Raw genomic sequence first — 16639 nt, forward strand, 5'->3', positions numbered from 1 at the left:
AAGACAGACAACAGACGTCATCAGTCAGAGTTCACAGAGACTCCTTCATCGGCTGGCAGTCAGTGATGCAGCACATCCAGTATAAAGAGCAGCAGGGACTTCAGTCCTGTTCAGACCACAAGTGCAGCGGCTGTGTAGCGTAGCCAGCTTCCTCTCAGCTCTCATGTTAACGTGTTGGAGTGAACACACTGAGCTGGAAGCTCACACACCTGCAGAGACTTTGGCCATCAAGTCTGTTTACTCTGCAGATTTCACTCAAGTCCACAGTGGAAATAAAGGGCTGACTGTCCCTGAATGCATCATCACCACACAAACACAGATATTGACTGTTCACTGGAATGATGGATTTAATGCTGTTAAGGTTTTATTGTATTTGAAATATTACAAGACAAATATGTAAAATATGGAGTCACTTCTAAAAAAATATTTGGACAAAATAAAAGATAAATGGACAGATATACTGTATAAACAATATGATGAGACAGGATGTGTACAGTCATGGACAAAATGATTAGACCACCCTTGTTTTCTTCAATTTCTTGTTCATTTTAATGCCTGGTACAACTAAAGGTACATTTGTTTGGACAAATATAATAATAACAACAAAAATAGCTCAAAAGAGTTTAATTTACGAGCTGATATCTAGCCATTTTTCTTGGTTTTCTTGATAATAACCAAAATCACTTAAGTTCTTATATCAATAGCTATGGCATTGTACTGCCAAAAACAGTGCTCTTAGACAGAAAAGAAAACATGGAATGCCTGTTAGTCACATGATACACACAGGAGTTCTCCATTTTCAGTTTGAAGATGTTCCACAGGTTTTCAGTTGGATTTAGATCTGGTGATTGAACAGGCCAAGGCATGGTTCCAATGTTCTGGTTCTCCATCCAGGCTTGAGCTGACCTTGCCATGTGGCAAGGGGCATTGTCTTGTTGGAAAATCCAGTCATTCAAGGCAGGAAAGAGTTTATCAGCTGATGGAAGAAGATCGTTTTCAAGAGTAGCCCTGTACGTGACCTGGTTCATTCGCCCTTCACACAATTGCATTTGCCCTGTTCTACCCATACTGAACAACCCCAGATCATCACCAATCCACCCCCATGTTTTACTGCAGGGGCAAGACAGTCTTGTTTGTAGGCTTCTCCAGGCTCCTAACCAGTAAGTTGGCTGGAGTGGGCATCAACTCAAAATTGGATTCATCACTGAAGAGAACCTTAGACCAATCATCAACAGTCCAATCCTTGTGATCCCTAGCAAAGAGTAACCGGGCCTTCCTCTGCCTTTCATTGATGAAGGGCTTCTTCTGTGCCCTGTGTGACTTCAGACCAGCTTCAAGAAGTCGGTTTCGAACTGTCCTTGGTGAACAAGTCACTCGACAGCGCCCACTAATTTTTAAGGTCCCTGGAGGTCTGACAACAATTCCTGACACAGGAACGGATGAGTGCACGGTCCTCTTGTGGGGTAGAAAGGTGTTTCCTGCCTCAGCCAGCTAGCAGTTTGGTAGTACCATGTTCAGCTTGCTTTATCTTGGTGTAATGAACGGTTGTCTTGGAGATCTTCAGTTGTTTGACTACCTGTCTCTCACTCATGCCAATTTCCAGCAGTGCCAAGATGGCTGCCCATGTAGCTTCATATAATTCTTTTGTTTCAGGCATCATGTGAAAGCTGACAACTTCTGAGTTGTGCTACGACTTGAATGTAAGCAGGAAACCACTCTAGGCCTTTGCATGTGCAGTGCTGCTTATGACATGAAATGGCCTCTTATATATCCTGGGAATACAATGACGCTTAAGCATGTCAAATAGGACATAAAGTATTATGGAATCAGCTGCATTTTTTGTCGTGTTCATTGTATTCTACAGGTAATATACCTTTAGTGGTATCAGGGATTAAAATGAACAAGAATTTGAAGAAAATGTAATAGTTTTTTCCATGACTGTAATATGATGAAGGTCCTACACACAAAGAGTGAACAGCAACTGGGATTACTGGACTTCATCAGAGGTTCTGATCTGTATAAAGACCACATGGTTACTAAATGTAATGATGGTTCTCTGAAATGAGAGCCAGAGATTTGCAGCCTTCAGGCACACTGATCTGAGAGCTGTGACAAACATGAACTGATCAGTTCTTTAGTGCTACATCTTGGAATGCTGTCAGCTGGAATCCAGCTTTATCTGCTGGAGACATGAAAACAGCAACAACAGACGTCTTCACATCAACTCAAACACATGATCACAACAAGCCTCTGGCTCATCTGATTGGCTGACTGTTCTCTCTCTCTCTCTCGTTCTGTCCAATCCTGAAGCCCGTCTCCATTCTCCTCTCACAGCTTCACTGAGGAAAGCAGCTGCTGAGAAGGTTGGAGGTTTACAGGAAATACTGGATCTGTGCTTTGATACTAACTGTGTTTAGTACAACACTGCTGAGACCAGCATGGACTGACTCCAACCCTCTACTGACCTCAGAGTCTTCAGTCTACAGTCTGGACTCTCCACCAGATCACACAGAGGCTTCACTGCTGAATCCTGCAGCTTGTTTCCACTCAGGTCCAGCTCTGTCAGATGGGAGGGGTTGGACTTCAGAGCTGAGGCCAGAGAAGCACAGCTGATCTTTGACAACCTGCACCAACTCAACCTGAATAAAGAATAAATGATGAAGATTAAAATCCATTTCTGATCCAATCAGATGTGTTCAGGTTGTAAATGTGGAGCTCAACATTACTCTGTCCTCATCAATGAGATTCTCCCTAAAATGAGCAGAGTGACTTTGTCATTGTGTTATTGTGGATCATCATAATGTCAGCCTTCTACAGACATCATCCAAATGTCAGCACAACATTCATACACCTATTCATGTCAACACACATCAACAACATGCTGCTGATCTCAGTCAAGTCTGGAATTACAGCACAACAAATATATTGATCCTTTAAACAGCTGCATCTGGAAATATGCTTTCATCTGTGTGTGTGTGTGTGTGTGTGTGTGTGTGTGTGTGTGTGTGTTGTGAAGGATCAATATCAATCATCAGTGATTATTTGTGAAAACACACTGAAATCAACACAAACCAAAGAAATATTTCTGCTTCATCAAGTAAACTTGATCCATTTCAAACAAAAATGACTTCAGAGGATCTTCTGTATCCAGATGTGACCATTTACCAAAAATCACAAACATTCATTGACTTCAACAACTAACAGTGGACATTTTCTACACTTTCTTTAACAAGCACAAATCTTTGTGACTGCAGACTAAATTTACTTCAACAAACATACAAACATACAAAGCTAATTTACAACTTTACTGATGTTATGGAAAAACACAAATTAGCTTCACTTGTTAAAAAGACATGTGAGATTTACAACAGTAACAGAGAGTCAGTGAACTCGCCTCAGAGTCCTCAGTCTACAGTCTGGACTCTCCAGTCCAGCAGACAGCAGCTTCACTCCTGAATCCTGCAGCCAGTTGTAGCTCAGGTCCAGCTCTGTCAGATGGGAGGGGTTGGACTTCAGAGCTGAGGCCAGAGAAGCACAGCTGATCTCTGACAAACTGCAGAAACTCACCCTGAATAAAGAATAAATGATGAAGATTAAAATTCATTTCTAATCCAATCAGATGTGTTCAGGTTGTAAATGTGGAGCTCAACATTACTCTGTCCTCATCAATAATCAATCTGAGAAAAATGCTGTTTAATAATCTGTGAGATTAACTCCCTGGATTAAATCTCAGGTTACAGTCTTGGTGTCGTCCTAAACTCAGATTCAAATCTCACATCAACAAGGTGATGAAAACTTCATTTTCCACCGTAGAAACAGCTAAAGTACAACCATTTAGAAAACAAAACGATCCTGAAAAACTGATTCCTGCCTTGATTTCAACTCATCCATCCATCCATTTCCACCCGCTTATCCGGGGCCGGGTCGCGGGGGCAGCAGTCTAAGCAGGGATGCCCAAACTTCCCTCTCCCCGGACACTTCCTCCAGCTCATCCGGGGGGACCCCGAGGTGTTCCCAGGCCAGCCGAGCGACATAGTCACTCCAGCGTGTCCTGGGTCTTCCCCGGGGCCTCCTCCCGGTGGGGCATGCCTGGAACACCTCCCTAGGGAGGCGTCCAGGGGGCATCCGGTAGAGATGTCCCAGCCACCTCAGCTGACTCCTCTCGATGTGGAGGAGCAGCGACTCTACTCTGAGCTCCTCCCGGGTGACAGAGCTCCTCACCCTATCTCTAAGGGAGTGCCCTGCCACCCTGCGGAGGAAACTCATTTCAGCCGCTTGTATCCGGGACCTCGTTCTTTCGGTCATGACCCAAAGTTCATGACCATAGGTGAGGGTAGGAACGTAGATTGACCAGTAAATCGAGAGCTTCGCCTTTCGGCTCAGCTCCTTCTTCACCACGACGGACCGATACAGAGACCGCATTACTGCCGCCGCTGCACCGATCCGCCTGTCAATCTCACGCTCCATTCTTCCCTCACTCATGAACAAGATCCCAAGATACTTAAACTCCTCCATTCGAGGCAGGATCTCTCCCCCAACCCGGAGGGAGCAAGGCACCTTTTTCCGGTCGAGAACCATGGCCTCGGACTTGGAGGTGCTGACTCTCATCCCAGCTGCTTCACACTCGGCTGCGAACCGTCCCAGTGCATGCTGAAGGTCCTGGCTCGATGGAGCCAACAAGACAACATCATCCGCAAAAAGCAGAGACGAAATCTGCCGGCTCCCGAACCGAACCCCCTCCGGTCCCTGGCTGCGCCTAAAATTCTGTCCATAAAAATAATGAACAGAACCGGTGACAAAGGGCAGCCCTGGCGGAGTCCAACATGCACCGACCAAGCTCCTGCTCCGGTTGTACAGGGACTGCACAGCCCTCAGCAGAGGGCCTCCAACCCCATACTCCCGGAGCACCTCCAACAGAATGACGCGAGGGACACGGTCGAATGCCTTCTCCAAGTCCACAAAACACATGTGGACTGGTTGGGCAAACTCCCATGAACCCTCAAGCACCCTGTAGAGGGTATAGAGCTGGTCCAGTGTTCCGCGGCCGGGACGAAAACCGTATTGTTCCTCCTGAATCTGAGGTTCGACTATTGGCCGGATTCTCCTCTCCAGTACCCTGGAATAGACTTTCCCAGGGAGGCTGAGGAGTGTGATCCCCCGATAGTTGGAACACACCCTCCGGTCCCCCTTTTTAAACAGAGGGACCACCACCCCAGTCTGCCAGTCCAAGGGCACCGTCCCCGACTGCCACGCGATGCTGCAGAGGCGTGTCAACCAGGACAGCCCTGCAACATCCAGTGACTTGAGGTACTCAGGGCGGATCTCGTCCACCCCCGGAGCTTTGCCACCGAGGAGCTTGCAGACTACCTCAGTGACTTCAGCCCAGGTGATGGACGAATCGACCTCCCAGTCCCCAGTCTCTGCTTCCTCTGCAGAAGACATGACAGTGGGATTGAGGAGATCCTCGAAGCATTCCTTCCACCGCCCGACAATATCCCCAGTCAAGGTCAGCAGCTCCCCACCTCCACTGTAAACAGTGTTAATGGAGAGCTGCTTCCCCCTCCTGAGGCGCCGAACGGTTTGCCAGAATTTCTTTGAGGCCGACCGGTAGTCCTCCTCCATGGCCTCCCCGAACTCCTCCCAGACCCGAGTTTTTGCTTCTACAACCGCCCGAGCTGCTGCACGCTTAGCCTGCCGGTACCCGTCAGCTGCCTCAGGAGTCCTATGAGCCAACCAAGCCCGATAGGACTCCTTCTTCAGCTTGACGGCATCCCTTACTTCTGGTGTCCACCACCGGGTTCGGGGATTGCCGCCACGACAGGCACCGGCGACTTTACGGCCACAGCTATGGACGGCTGCATCAGCAATGGAAGTGGAGAACATGGTCCATTCGGACTCAATGTCTCCAACCTCCCTCGGAATCTGGTCGAAGCTCTCCCGGAGGTGGGAGTTGAAGACCTCCCTGACAGCGGGTTGCGCCAGACGTTCCCAACAGACCCTCACAGTACGTTTGGGTCTGCCAAGCCTGTCCCACTTCCTCCCCTGCCAGCGGATCCAACTCACCACCAGGTGGTGATCAGTTGACAGCTCAGCCCCTCTCTTCACCCGAGTGTCCAAGACATACCGCCGGAGGTCAGATGATACGACTACAAAGTCGATCATTGACCTCTGACCTAGGGTGTCCTGGTGCCATGTACACTGATGGACATCCTTATGCTTGAACATGGTGTTCGTTATGGACAAACTGTGACTAGCACAGAAGTCCAACAACAGAACACCACTCGGGTTCAGATCGGGGAGGCCGTTCCTCCCAATCACACCCCTCCAGGTATCACTGTCGCTACCCACGTGGGCGTTGAAGTCCCCCAGCAGAACGATGGAGTCCCCGGTTGGAGCACTTTCCAGTACCCCTACCAGGGACTCCAAGTAGGCCGGGTACTCTACACTGCCGTTTGGCCCATAGGCCGAAACAACAGTGAGAGACCTGTCCCCAACCCGAAGGCGCAGGGAAGCGACCCTCTCGCTCAGCGGGGAGAACTCCAACACATGACAGCTGAGCTGGGGGGCTATAAGCAAGCCCACACCAGCTCGCCGCCTCTCACCGCGGGCAACTCCAGAGTAGAAGAGAGTCCAGCCTCTCTCGAGGAGTTGGGTTCCAGAGCCCGAACTGTGCGTGGAGATGAGTCCGACTATCTCTAGTCGGTACCGCTCAACCTCCCGCACTAGCTCCGGCTCTTTCCCCCCCAGCGAGGTGACATTCCATGTCCCCATAGCCAGAGTCATTGTCCAGGGTTTGGGTCGTCGGGGCCCCCGCCCACAACTGCCACCCAAAACGCAAAGCACCGGCCCCTTCTGGTCCTTCCTGCGGGTGGTGGGCCTACGGGAAGGCGGGCCCACGCCGCTCCTTCGGGCTGAGCCCGGCCACCAGGCGCTCGCCTGCGAGCCCCAACCCAACTCCATTACTGTGACGCATTATTTAGCAGCCTCCCTAAAAAACACTGAGAGACTTCAGCTCATTCCAAACTCTGCAGCTCCACTATGAACCAGAACCAGGAGCAGAGAACACATTAGTCCAGTTTCAGCTGCTCTGCACTGACTTCCTGGAACATTCAGGACTGCTTTCAAGGTCCTCCTCCTCGTACACAAAGCCCTTCGTGGACTGGGACCAAGCTACGTGGCTAACTCTCTCCTTTATTATTGGTCTTCATCAACACTGTGATCATCTGCTGCTGCTTTATTGGAGCTTTCCAGCAGCTCAAAGAAAACTGGGGATGCAGCCTTTGTCCGTGAAGCTCCAAAGCTCTGGAACAAACCACCTACAGACATCAGAGAAGCTGCTCACTAATATTTTCCAAAGAAAGCTAAAAATTCATCTCTTCATTCAGCATTTCACTCACCAGCTGTTGGTTCCTGATTCAGCTCTGAAGCTTTTCTGCTTTGCCTCATGCTTGTGCACTGCTGCACTTCTTTTTAAAGCTTTTCAGGCTTTATCCTCATGTTTTCATCCTCATTCTCCTCAATGTTTACCTGTATTTTCTCATTTTATTCTGTGCTTTTATGTCTTTATTCTATTTTCATCCTATTTCTCATTATAAAGTGGCTTTGATTCTCCATCCACTTTTATGTAAAGCACTCACTTGGTACTTGTGATTTCTTTCTTTGAAAACACTTTGAGCTGCAATTCCTGTTTGAAAGCTGCTGTACAAATAAAGTTTATCATCATTATTATGATCATCAATGAGCTTCTCCCTAAAATGAGCAGAGTGACTTTGTCATTGTGCTATTGTGGATCATCATAATGTCAGCCTTCTACAGACATCATCCAAATGTCAGCACAACATTCATACACCTATTCATGTCAACACACATCAATAACATGCTGCTGATCTCAGTCAAGTCTGGAATTACAGTACAACAAATATATTGATCCTTTAAACAGCTGCATGTGGAAATATCACTTTCTTTAACAAGCACAAATCTTTGTGACTGCAGACTAAATTTACTTCAAACAAACATGAAAACATGAACAAAAGCTAATTTACAACTTTACTGATGTTATGGAAAAACACAAATTAGCTTCACTTGTTAAAAAGACATGTGTGATTTACAACAGTAACAGAGAGTCAGTGAACTCACCTCAGAGTCCTCAGTCTACAGTCTGGACTCTCCAGTCCAGCAGACAGCAGCTTCACTCCTGAATCCTGCAGCTCGTTGAAGCTCAGGTCCAGCTCTGTCAGATGGGAGGGGTTGGACTTCAGAGCTGAGGCCAGAGAAGCACAGCTGATCTCTGACAAACTGCAGTCACTCAACCTGAATAAAGAATAAATGATGAAGGTTAAAATCCATTTCTAATCCAATCAGATGTGTTCAGGTTATAAATGTGGAGCTCAACATAACTCTGTCCTCATCAATAATCAATCTGATAAAAATGCTGTTTAATAATCTGTGAGATTAACTCCCTGGATTAAATCTCAGGTTACAGTCTTGGTGTCGTCCTAAACTCAGATTCAAATCTGACATCAACAAGGTGATAAAAACTTCATTTTCCACAGAAGATCAGAGGATCTTCTGTATCCAGATGTGACCATTTACCAAAAATCACAAACATTCATTGACTTCAACAACTAACAGTGGACATTTTCTTCACTTTCTTTAACAAGCACAAATCTTTGTGACAGCAGACCAGGGGTCGCGTTAACCGAATATTTTCCGTCGTTGACCGGTTTTTTAAAACGGTGACAGAAAAATCTGAAGGCCATCTGTCATTTTGACAGATTGCAATTCACACCCCTGACCACTTGGTGGCGAGTGAGCATATTAATTAGCTATTGTCTCTCTTGATGCATGACCTCGTTGGCTTCGCTCGGAAAAATGTCATGGCAGCTGAGTGTCCGAAGTTTCTTCAAAAAGCCCAATAACTATGATGGTGTTGATAAAAGAGGTGAAAAAAGAGGGACTGATGCAGTGGAGGATGAAGGACAAACAAGTGATCAGCCCTCGGTAACTACGGAGCGAGCAAGTGGCAGCAAGGAGGTCAGGAGGGAGTACAGAGTTCAGTGGGAGCAGGAGTTCTCCTGGCTGAGGAGGGAGGATGGAAAAATGTTCTGTGACATATGTAAAAAAAGCCAATACGAGTAACGGAGTTGTCCGAGGATGCACCAACATGCAGAAATCAGCATTAACTGACCACTAAAATAGCCACAGCCACGTCGAGGCTTCAAGGGTGCTCAACCAGAGTGTGGCTATGATTAAGCATGTGGAGTAGGGATGCACATTTTGGATTTTTTTTATGACCGTTAACCGACGCCCTTTAACGATTAATAACCGTTAACCGATAAGATTTAAATGCCCTTCCATGCTGCCATTCCGACTACCGTCATTCCGACATGCTGCCATTCCGACATACCACCATTTAGACATATCACCATCCCGAAATACCGCTATTCCGACACACAAACGTCCCACCATTCCGACAAGGCTTTCCATGTAAGGAAAGGTTGGAATCAGAGAGTCACTGACTCGGCGCTGTCCGTTGCTGAACTGCAGATTTACAATGACGGCAAATAGTTAGATTACTCATCTAAAATGTAAAAAAAAAAAAAAAAAAGCTACAAGCTTTAGATATAATTAACAGTACTGTAGGCTTCAATCGTCTGCTATTGCTTTTTAAATTATGTCGAGAGCGAGCGCGCTGGTGATTTCTTTAATTGTGTGTTCTGCTTCATTTCCAAAATAAAGTTTGAGCTTCTGAAATCTGATTTTTAAACAGTTCTGATGGAGCTCAATGTTTATCTGGATGATGCGGCTTCATTCCGAACAATTTTACTGTTAACCTGGACGACCCGCGACGTGTCTGGAGATAAAAAAAATAATATTCAATGTAATGTGTGTTTTGTGCGTAATTGCATACAAGGATACACACCCTCCCCTACTGTACAACACGAAGGAGACTGGAATTAGTCAGTGACTTCAGGTGTCATCTGCAGAGCCGTCATTGATATCTGTAATGGCACAGTGGCACGGTGGCAACACTATCGCCTCACAGCAAGAAGGTCCCGGGTTCGAATCTCGCTGAGGGCACCGGGTGTGTCCTCCACCACGCCTTCGGTGCCTGCTGCTCGAGGAGGGCCTTTCTGTGTGGAGTTTGCATGTTCTCCCCGTGTTCACCTGGGGTATCCTCCGTAAAAATATACCCCCACTAAAAACATGCAAGAAGATCACCACCTGACCAATGGTGACGCCAAAGATGGGTCCCCGGGCGCCGGTCTGGCTGCCCACCGCTCCTGGTCTGCCGCGGAGGAGGGACGACCAGGATGGGTTAAAGGCGGAAGTCAAATTTCACCTCCGTGTGTCGTGCTCGCATGTGTGTGTGACAAATAAAGGGGAATGTCTCCCCCCGATTCTTCTTCTTCTTCTAATATTAATGTTGCATATGATGCCAGCGTGCATGGAGACACACGGGCTCAATGGAGAGCTGCGCTCCAGCTGGCTGCTGTGACAGGTCACTGACACTGTGTTTCTGCTTACAGTCATCGATATAGTGACATGTAATTGTCACGTAGCTCTCTGTTGTGAGCGCGGTCCAGCAGTCCGTTGTAATAGCCACGAACTCAGTACTTGCAAGTCGCGTTTTGCTCTCTTCATCTTCGCTGTAAAGTGGGCTGTGATGGACAGCACGTGATGGCATGTGTTGCACCTGTCGACACGCCCCCATGAGTTGATTGAATTACGTAGCTTAAAAACAAAATTGACCGTTAGTATTAATCGGTTAGAGTTACTGTTATCGGTTAACGGTTAAACGGTTAACCATGTGCATCCCTAATGTGGAGAAATCACAGGTTGCCTGCAACGAGGCATTAAAAACACAACTTAAGGTTGTGCTGCATATGGCTAAAACAAACACCCCAAGCCACCTGTATCCTGACCTGATAAACCTCTTACAGTCTGCCGGCTGTCCAAACCTTAATAGTGCACACACACACACCATGAGACAGTCAGTCAGATGGAGGAGGCCTTAGTGAAGACCATAACCAGCGATATTGATGACCGCATCGCCAACAGCAGATATGTTGGAATAATAGTAGATGAAACCACTAATATCATGGTGGAGAAAATGCTAATCACTTACCTGACACTTCAACAGAGAGGGGAGCCTGAAACTGCTTTTATCGGCAATTACGCAATTCCCTCTAGCACTGCTGAATGCATCACAGCAAAAATAAAAGATGTGCTGTCGGGCCGTGGGGTCGCTATGGCTCGGGTTGTTGGACTTGGAAGTGATGGGGCGAATATGATGGTGGGTTGAAAGGCTGGAGTTGCACGGCAGTTACACCAGAATGACTGTCCCTTCCTTGTAAACATTCACTGTGGTGTGCACAGAACAGCGCTTGCTGCCCGTGATGCCTCCACGGCTGTGCGTCAAGTAAGTGCATATGTCACCACTGTTAATAACATATACACATACTACAAGAATCCCCCCATACAAACATACAGACTAAATGAACTTCAAAAAGAAATGGGGGAACACGACCTGCTGAGCCTAAAACAACCATCGGCTACACGCTGGCTGTCGCTGGAGAGGGCAGTTAAGGGCATACGTGCCAACTGGGCTGCTCTGGTTTCGGAGTTGAGGGAGGAGGAAGATGCGAAAAACTGCCCGGTAGCTAAGGGCATCAGAAAGCACCTTCAAACATACACGTTCCCTGCTTTGACTCACTTGCTGTCTGACGTTTTGCCCGTGGTGAACCGCATGAACCTCACCTTCCAAAAAGAAGATCTCCTCCATCTCACCTGTCGTGAGCATGACTGTGGCCAGTCTGGAAGACTTGATGAATGGGCCAGGTGAGGCGGAGAAAAAATTCAACGAGGCCTCACAAGATGGCAAGTTCTGTGGCGTCACACTTACACATGCAGACGCACAGACATTTTCAACTTTACGCACAGAGTACATCGCGGAGGTAATCAAATCAATCAAAAAAAGATTCCCATCAAAGCATCTGAGCATCATCTCTGACCTGGACACCGTACTCAATGCATCTCGCTATCCGGGTGCTGACAGCGCATTGAAGAGTTATGGAGAGGAGGCTTTGGAGCGCGTCTGTGACCACTACGGGTCACAGACCGGTGCAGCTGAACCAGTGGTGCAGAAGGAGCGTATGCTGCGGGATTTCCTCCCGCTGAAGCGAGTGCTTGCGGGATCAGGAAAACCCTCGTTCAGAGAGTCTTGCCGACTTCTGATCACTTCACTTGGAGAAATGTTCCCTGATTTCAAAACTTTGGCTGAAGTGGCGCTTGTAATTCCAGTCTCCAGTGTGGCAGCAGAGCACGGATTCAGCCTCCAGAACAACATCAAAACGGCCATGAGCAGTCGTCTGTCCGAGGCAAAAGTCCAAAACCTCATGACAATAGCCTCTGCAGCAATCCCACTTGAGACATTTGATTACGCACAAGCGGGCACGTAATTCAAGTCCATGTGGACCAAGAGGAAGGTGTGAGACTGTGTTCAGGCCACAGCAGGTGAACTGTTCATATTTTAAGTGCAATCGTTTAATTGCATTGTTCATATGTAGCTACTGGGGCCACAGTCAGTGGTTTTTGTCACTGCGGAGAAAATTTACATATTCATCTGCTTGATGTGTGATAGCACGGTGTGGATTCACTGTTAAGCTTGTTCGGACTGAATATTAATTAAAAATGAATGAAAATTAAATGCTATTGAATATGTCATTATTATCATTTAAAAAATCTAAGTGACGGGTAAAAATAGATTATGACGTGATTTTTATGACCCTGTCAGTCAAAATGACATCAGAGCATGTGAGCGGAGCGGAGCGGACGAATTTTGAAAGGAGCGCAGAGCGGGACTTTTTTTTCTAGGATGATTCGGGTGGAGCAGGGCGTTATCCCGCTCCAGTTTCGCTCCGTTACCGCTCACATCACGGACCCGATGCATGCCCAAACATACCCCAGAATGCATCGGTGTTCACTTCAGAAAACGGTGAATGAAAAATAGTTTCAGAAAGGTTAATAACTAACAAAAGTGTATTTAACCAGCTAATTCCGTTAGGTAAAATTATTTTCTTAATTTTAAAAGTGTTAACATTTGTGTTTTTTTCAATAAACATCTTTTAAACTTTATGATGTTCAGTGGCAGAGCTTTGTTAATAGGCTGTCCGAAAAAATAAAATCTAGCCATAGAACATATACTTTGTATTTTCCCAGTCCGCCTCTGATTAGATATAAGGCTTCAGCTAAACATGTAAATTTAATATGCATGCAAACATTTTTGGAGCGGAGCGTGGAGCAAGCGTGGAGCAGAACGGGATGCAGTCTTGCTGGAGCGCTGAGCGGTTATGGGTGGGGTGGCGTGTTGCGACGTTGAGCGAGGAGAGAGGGGGACGGCAACCTATGTGAGCGAGGACCGGGAATTCTCGCGGCTCCACTCCGCTCACATGCTCTGAATAACATACAACGAAAAAGTCTAGCGCAACCTCTGCTGCAGACTAAATTTACTTCAACAAACATGAAAACATGAACAAAAGCTAATTTACAACTTTACTGATGTTATGGAAAAACACAAATTAGCTTCACTTGTTAAAAACACATGTGAGATTTACAACAGTAACAGAGAGTCAGTGAACTCACCTCAGAGTCTCCAGTCTACAGTCTGGACTCTCCAGTCCAGCAGACAGCAGCTTCACTCCTGAATCCTGCAGCTCGTTGTCACTCAGGTCCAGCTCTGTCAGATGGGAGGGGTTGGACTTCAGAGCTGAGGCCAGAGAAGCACAGCTGATCTCTGACAACCTGCAGCCCCTCAACCTGAATAAAGAATAAATGATGAAGCTTAAAATCCATTTCTAATCCAATCAGATGTGTTCAGGTTGTAAATGTGGAGCTCAACATTATTCTGTCCTCATCAATGAGCTTCTCCCTGAAATGAGCAGAGTGACTTTGTCATTGTGTTATTGTGGATCATCATAATGTCAGCCTTCTACAGACATCATCCAAATGTCAGCACAACATTCATACACCTATTCATGTCAACACACATCAATAACATGCTGCTGATCTCAGTCAGCTCTGAAGAACCATCAAATCAGACGTGTTGTTTCTTTGATACTTTCATTTTCTTCTGTTTCTTCGCATTCAGAATAATCATGAGTCATCTTATGAAACATGCTCAGACAGGTGTGTCGCCTTTCACACACAATGTTGGATGGACTTCTATTTTGATAGACTTTGACTTTGATCAGTGTTTGTCTGCTTCAGGAGTTCTGGGCTCACAAAGATCACTTCCTGTTAGTCATTGGAGGAAGTCAGCTCAATCTGTCCACATGCTCTTCTACATACACTCTAATCCACACTGTCAATGCTACAGAGGCAACGATGGACAGGAAGAGTCTGATCGCTGCACTTTGAACTTCATGTTAACGACGTTATTTACATGGAAAAGTCTTTGATTTGTTTCTCATTAAATGTTTGATTTCCATGTATTTACAGCAGGAAAAACACACGCTGCCAACAAAATGCTGATTGTGTCTCTTCTGTCTCACAGTTACAGTTTTCACTCTGTCTGTGTCACATGGTGTAAAGAGCCACAGGAAACAGGAAGTAAAGCTAACCACCACTCAAGTCGTCGTTCTGCAAGTCACAGTTGAGCTAGTTGGACAGCAGCAGCTCCCACGCTGGAGTGAGAACATGACAGATGATTTCTGGAGAATTTCAAAGTGGACAATATGAAATAAAGAAGACTTTAGGACAGAAATCATCATTTCAGTCCATATAAAAACTCATGGACTCGTCTCCATCAACACACAGCTGACTGACTGTGAGCTTCATCCTCAATCATCTCTAGAACTGGATCAAATGTGCACTGAGCAAAGTCAGACCATCTTCTCTTCATCTTAAATGGAACCTGGTGCCTTCTTCTACAAATCTAGACTTTTATTATTGATGCTCCTGTTTACTGGATGAGTCAGGACACAAAGTGACATCATTTTCTGACTGAAGCATCATCACATGTTGAAGTGTCACCTGTCGCTGGTGACAGATCAGACACGACACTTCAAACACCTGCATGAGGAAATATGCTTCACACTCTCTGTGCTCCTGTGTGTGTGTGTGTGTGTGTGTGTGTGTGTGTGTCAGAGAGAGGTTCTTGTGTGTAAATGTACTGCATAAGTTCCTGTAAAATACTGTGCTCTGAAGGTTCTGGATAAAAAGACATTATTCCTGAAAATGTGTTGAACTTCCTTCATTTTTTATGTGTATTTGTGTCTCAAAGGTAACAAAAACTATAAATGTTGATTTAATTTTAGAGGACGTTGAAGCTTAAATCCTACAGTTTCCTTCATAAAACCAGTTCAAATGAAGTACAGACTAAACTCTGAGCCAAACTGTTCAGACTGTTAGACTCTGAAAAACAGCTGTTGTGATTTGTGCTCAGACAAACGCAGAAAACAAGAGAACTGAAGGAAACTTCAAACATCTGTGATGGATTTAAATTTGGTGGATATCCACTGGACAAGAGGGAAAAACATGAACTGACCTCAGAGTCTCCAGTCTACAGTTTGGACTCTCCAGTCCAGCAGACAGCAGCTTCACTCGTGAATCCTGCAGCCTGAAGTTTCCTCTCAGGTCCAGCTCTGTCAGATGGGAGGGGTTGGACTTCAGAGCTGAGGCCACGACTTCACAGTGAGTCTCTGAGAGTCCACAGTCTGAAAGTCTGTGATGACAGAGAATATAAAAGTTAGAGAATAATAAAATCTGACAGTTTATTAATGTCACAAACAACATTAACATGAGCTGAACATGCTGTCGGTCGCTCAGCCTGAGCTGCTCAGCCATTGGTCACCAGCTTTGTGCTTTGAAGCTCCTCCTGTCCACATGTCAAAGTTTCCTTCAGCAACATAATGAACCACAAATTTCAGCTTCAGACAAAAGTGTCTGCCAAACGACCGTCATGTCAATATGTGTCATACTTTGATTGACAGCTGCTGTGATTTGTGTTGGTTGAACTTTATTAACTGCAGTCATTTGTATTGACCTCAGTCATGTGTCTGTGTGGATTTTGAGCATCTTTAATACATCTTGTGTCACTTCATCTGCTTTTCATCTCCTGTTAAATGAATCTAATGACTCCTATTTCATCAACATCAGACAACCTGATTCAAAAGGACTCTGAGCAAAACCTGAATCAAACCAGAATCAATCATCAATAATCAAACTGTGTTCACTGACAGCAGTTTTCTCAAGTGTCTCTGAGTTCATGTGTTCATCTCCTTCATCCTTCATGTGTTCACAAAGTGGTGAACTCGCTCCATCCTCTATGAACCACTGAGTCTTTCCAGGACGCCCCTTTCATACCCAATCATGATCCTCTCACCTGTGACCAATCAGCCTGTTTACCTGTGGAATGTTCCAAACAGGTGTTTTTGGAGCGTTCCACATCTTTCAGTCTGTGAAACGTGTTGCTGCATCAGATTCACAATAAGCAGATATTTACAGAAATCAATGAAGATGATGAGGAAGAACATTCAATATATTGACTTTGAGCTGTTCTCAGGTCAGTTTGTGTCAGAGAGGATCAGATCATGTGATCACTTCCTGTTTGATTGATGTTTTCCACAGCGTACCAACA

General features: G+C 45.9%; 1 protein-coding gene across 1 annotated transcript in view; it reads right to left on the minus strand.

Moving 5' to 3' along the window:
• Positions 1–16639, minus strand: part of LOC143339668 (NACHT, LRR and PYD domains-containing protein 3-like) — a 38679-nt gene that overhangs the window by 1755 nt on the left and 20285 nt on the right. The window contains exons 10-11 of the mRNA XM_076761028.1: positions 13645–13818; positions 2466–2639 (exon numbers count right to left, since the gene is read on the minus strand). Coding sequence (XP_076617143.1) covers positions 2466–2639; positions 13645–13818 — 348 coding nt within the window. The remainder of the gene's footprint in view (positions 1–2465; positions 2640–13644; positions 13819–16639) is intronic.

This window comes from Chaetodon auriga, chromosome 21, assembly GCF_051107435.1.
Source record: "Chaetodon auriga isolate fChaAug3 chromosome 21, fChaAug3.hap1, whole genome shotgun sequence".
Taxonomy (NCBI): domain Eukaryota; kingdom Metazoa; phylum Chordata; class Actinopteri; order Chaetodontiformes; family Chaetodontidae; genus Chaetodon; species Chaetodon auriga.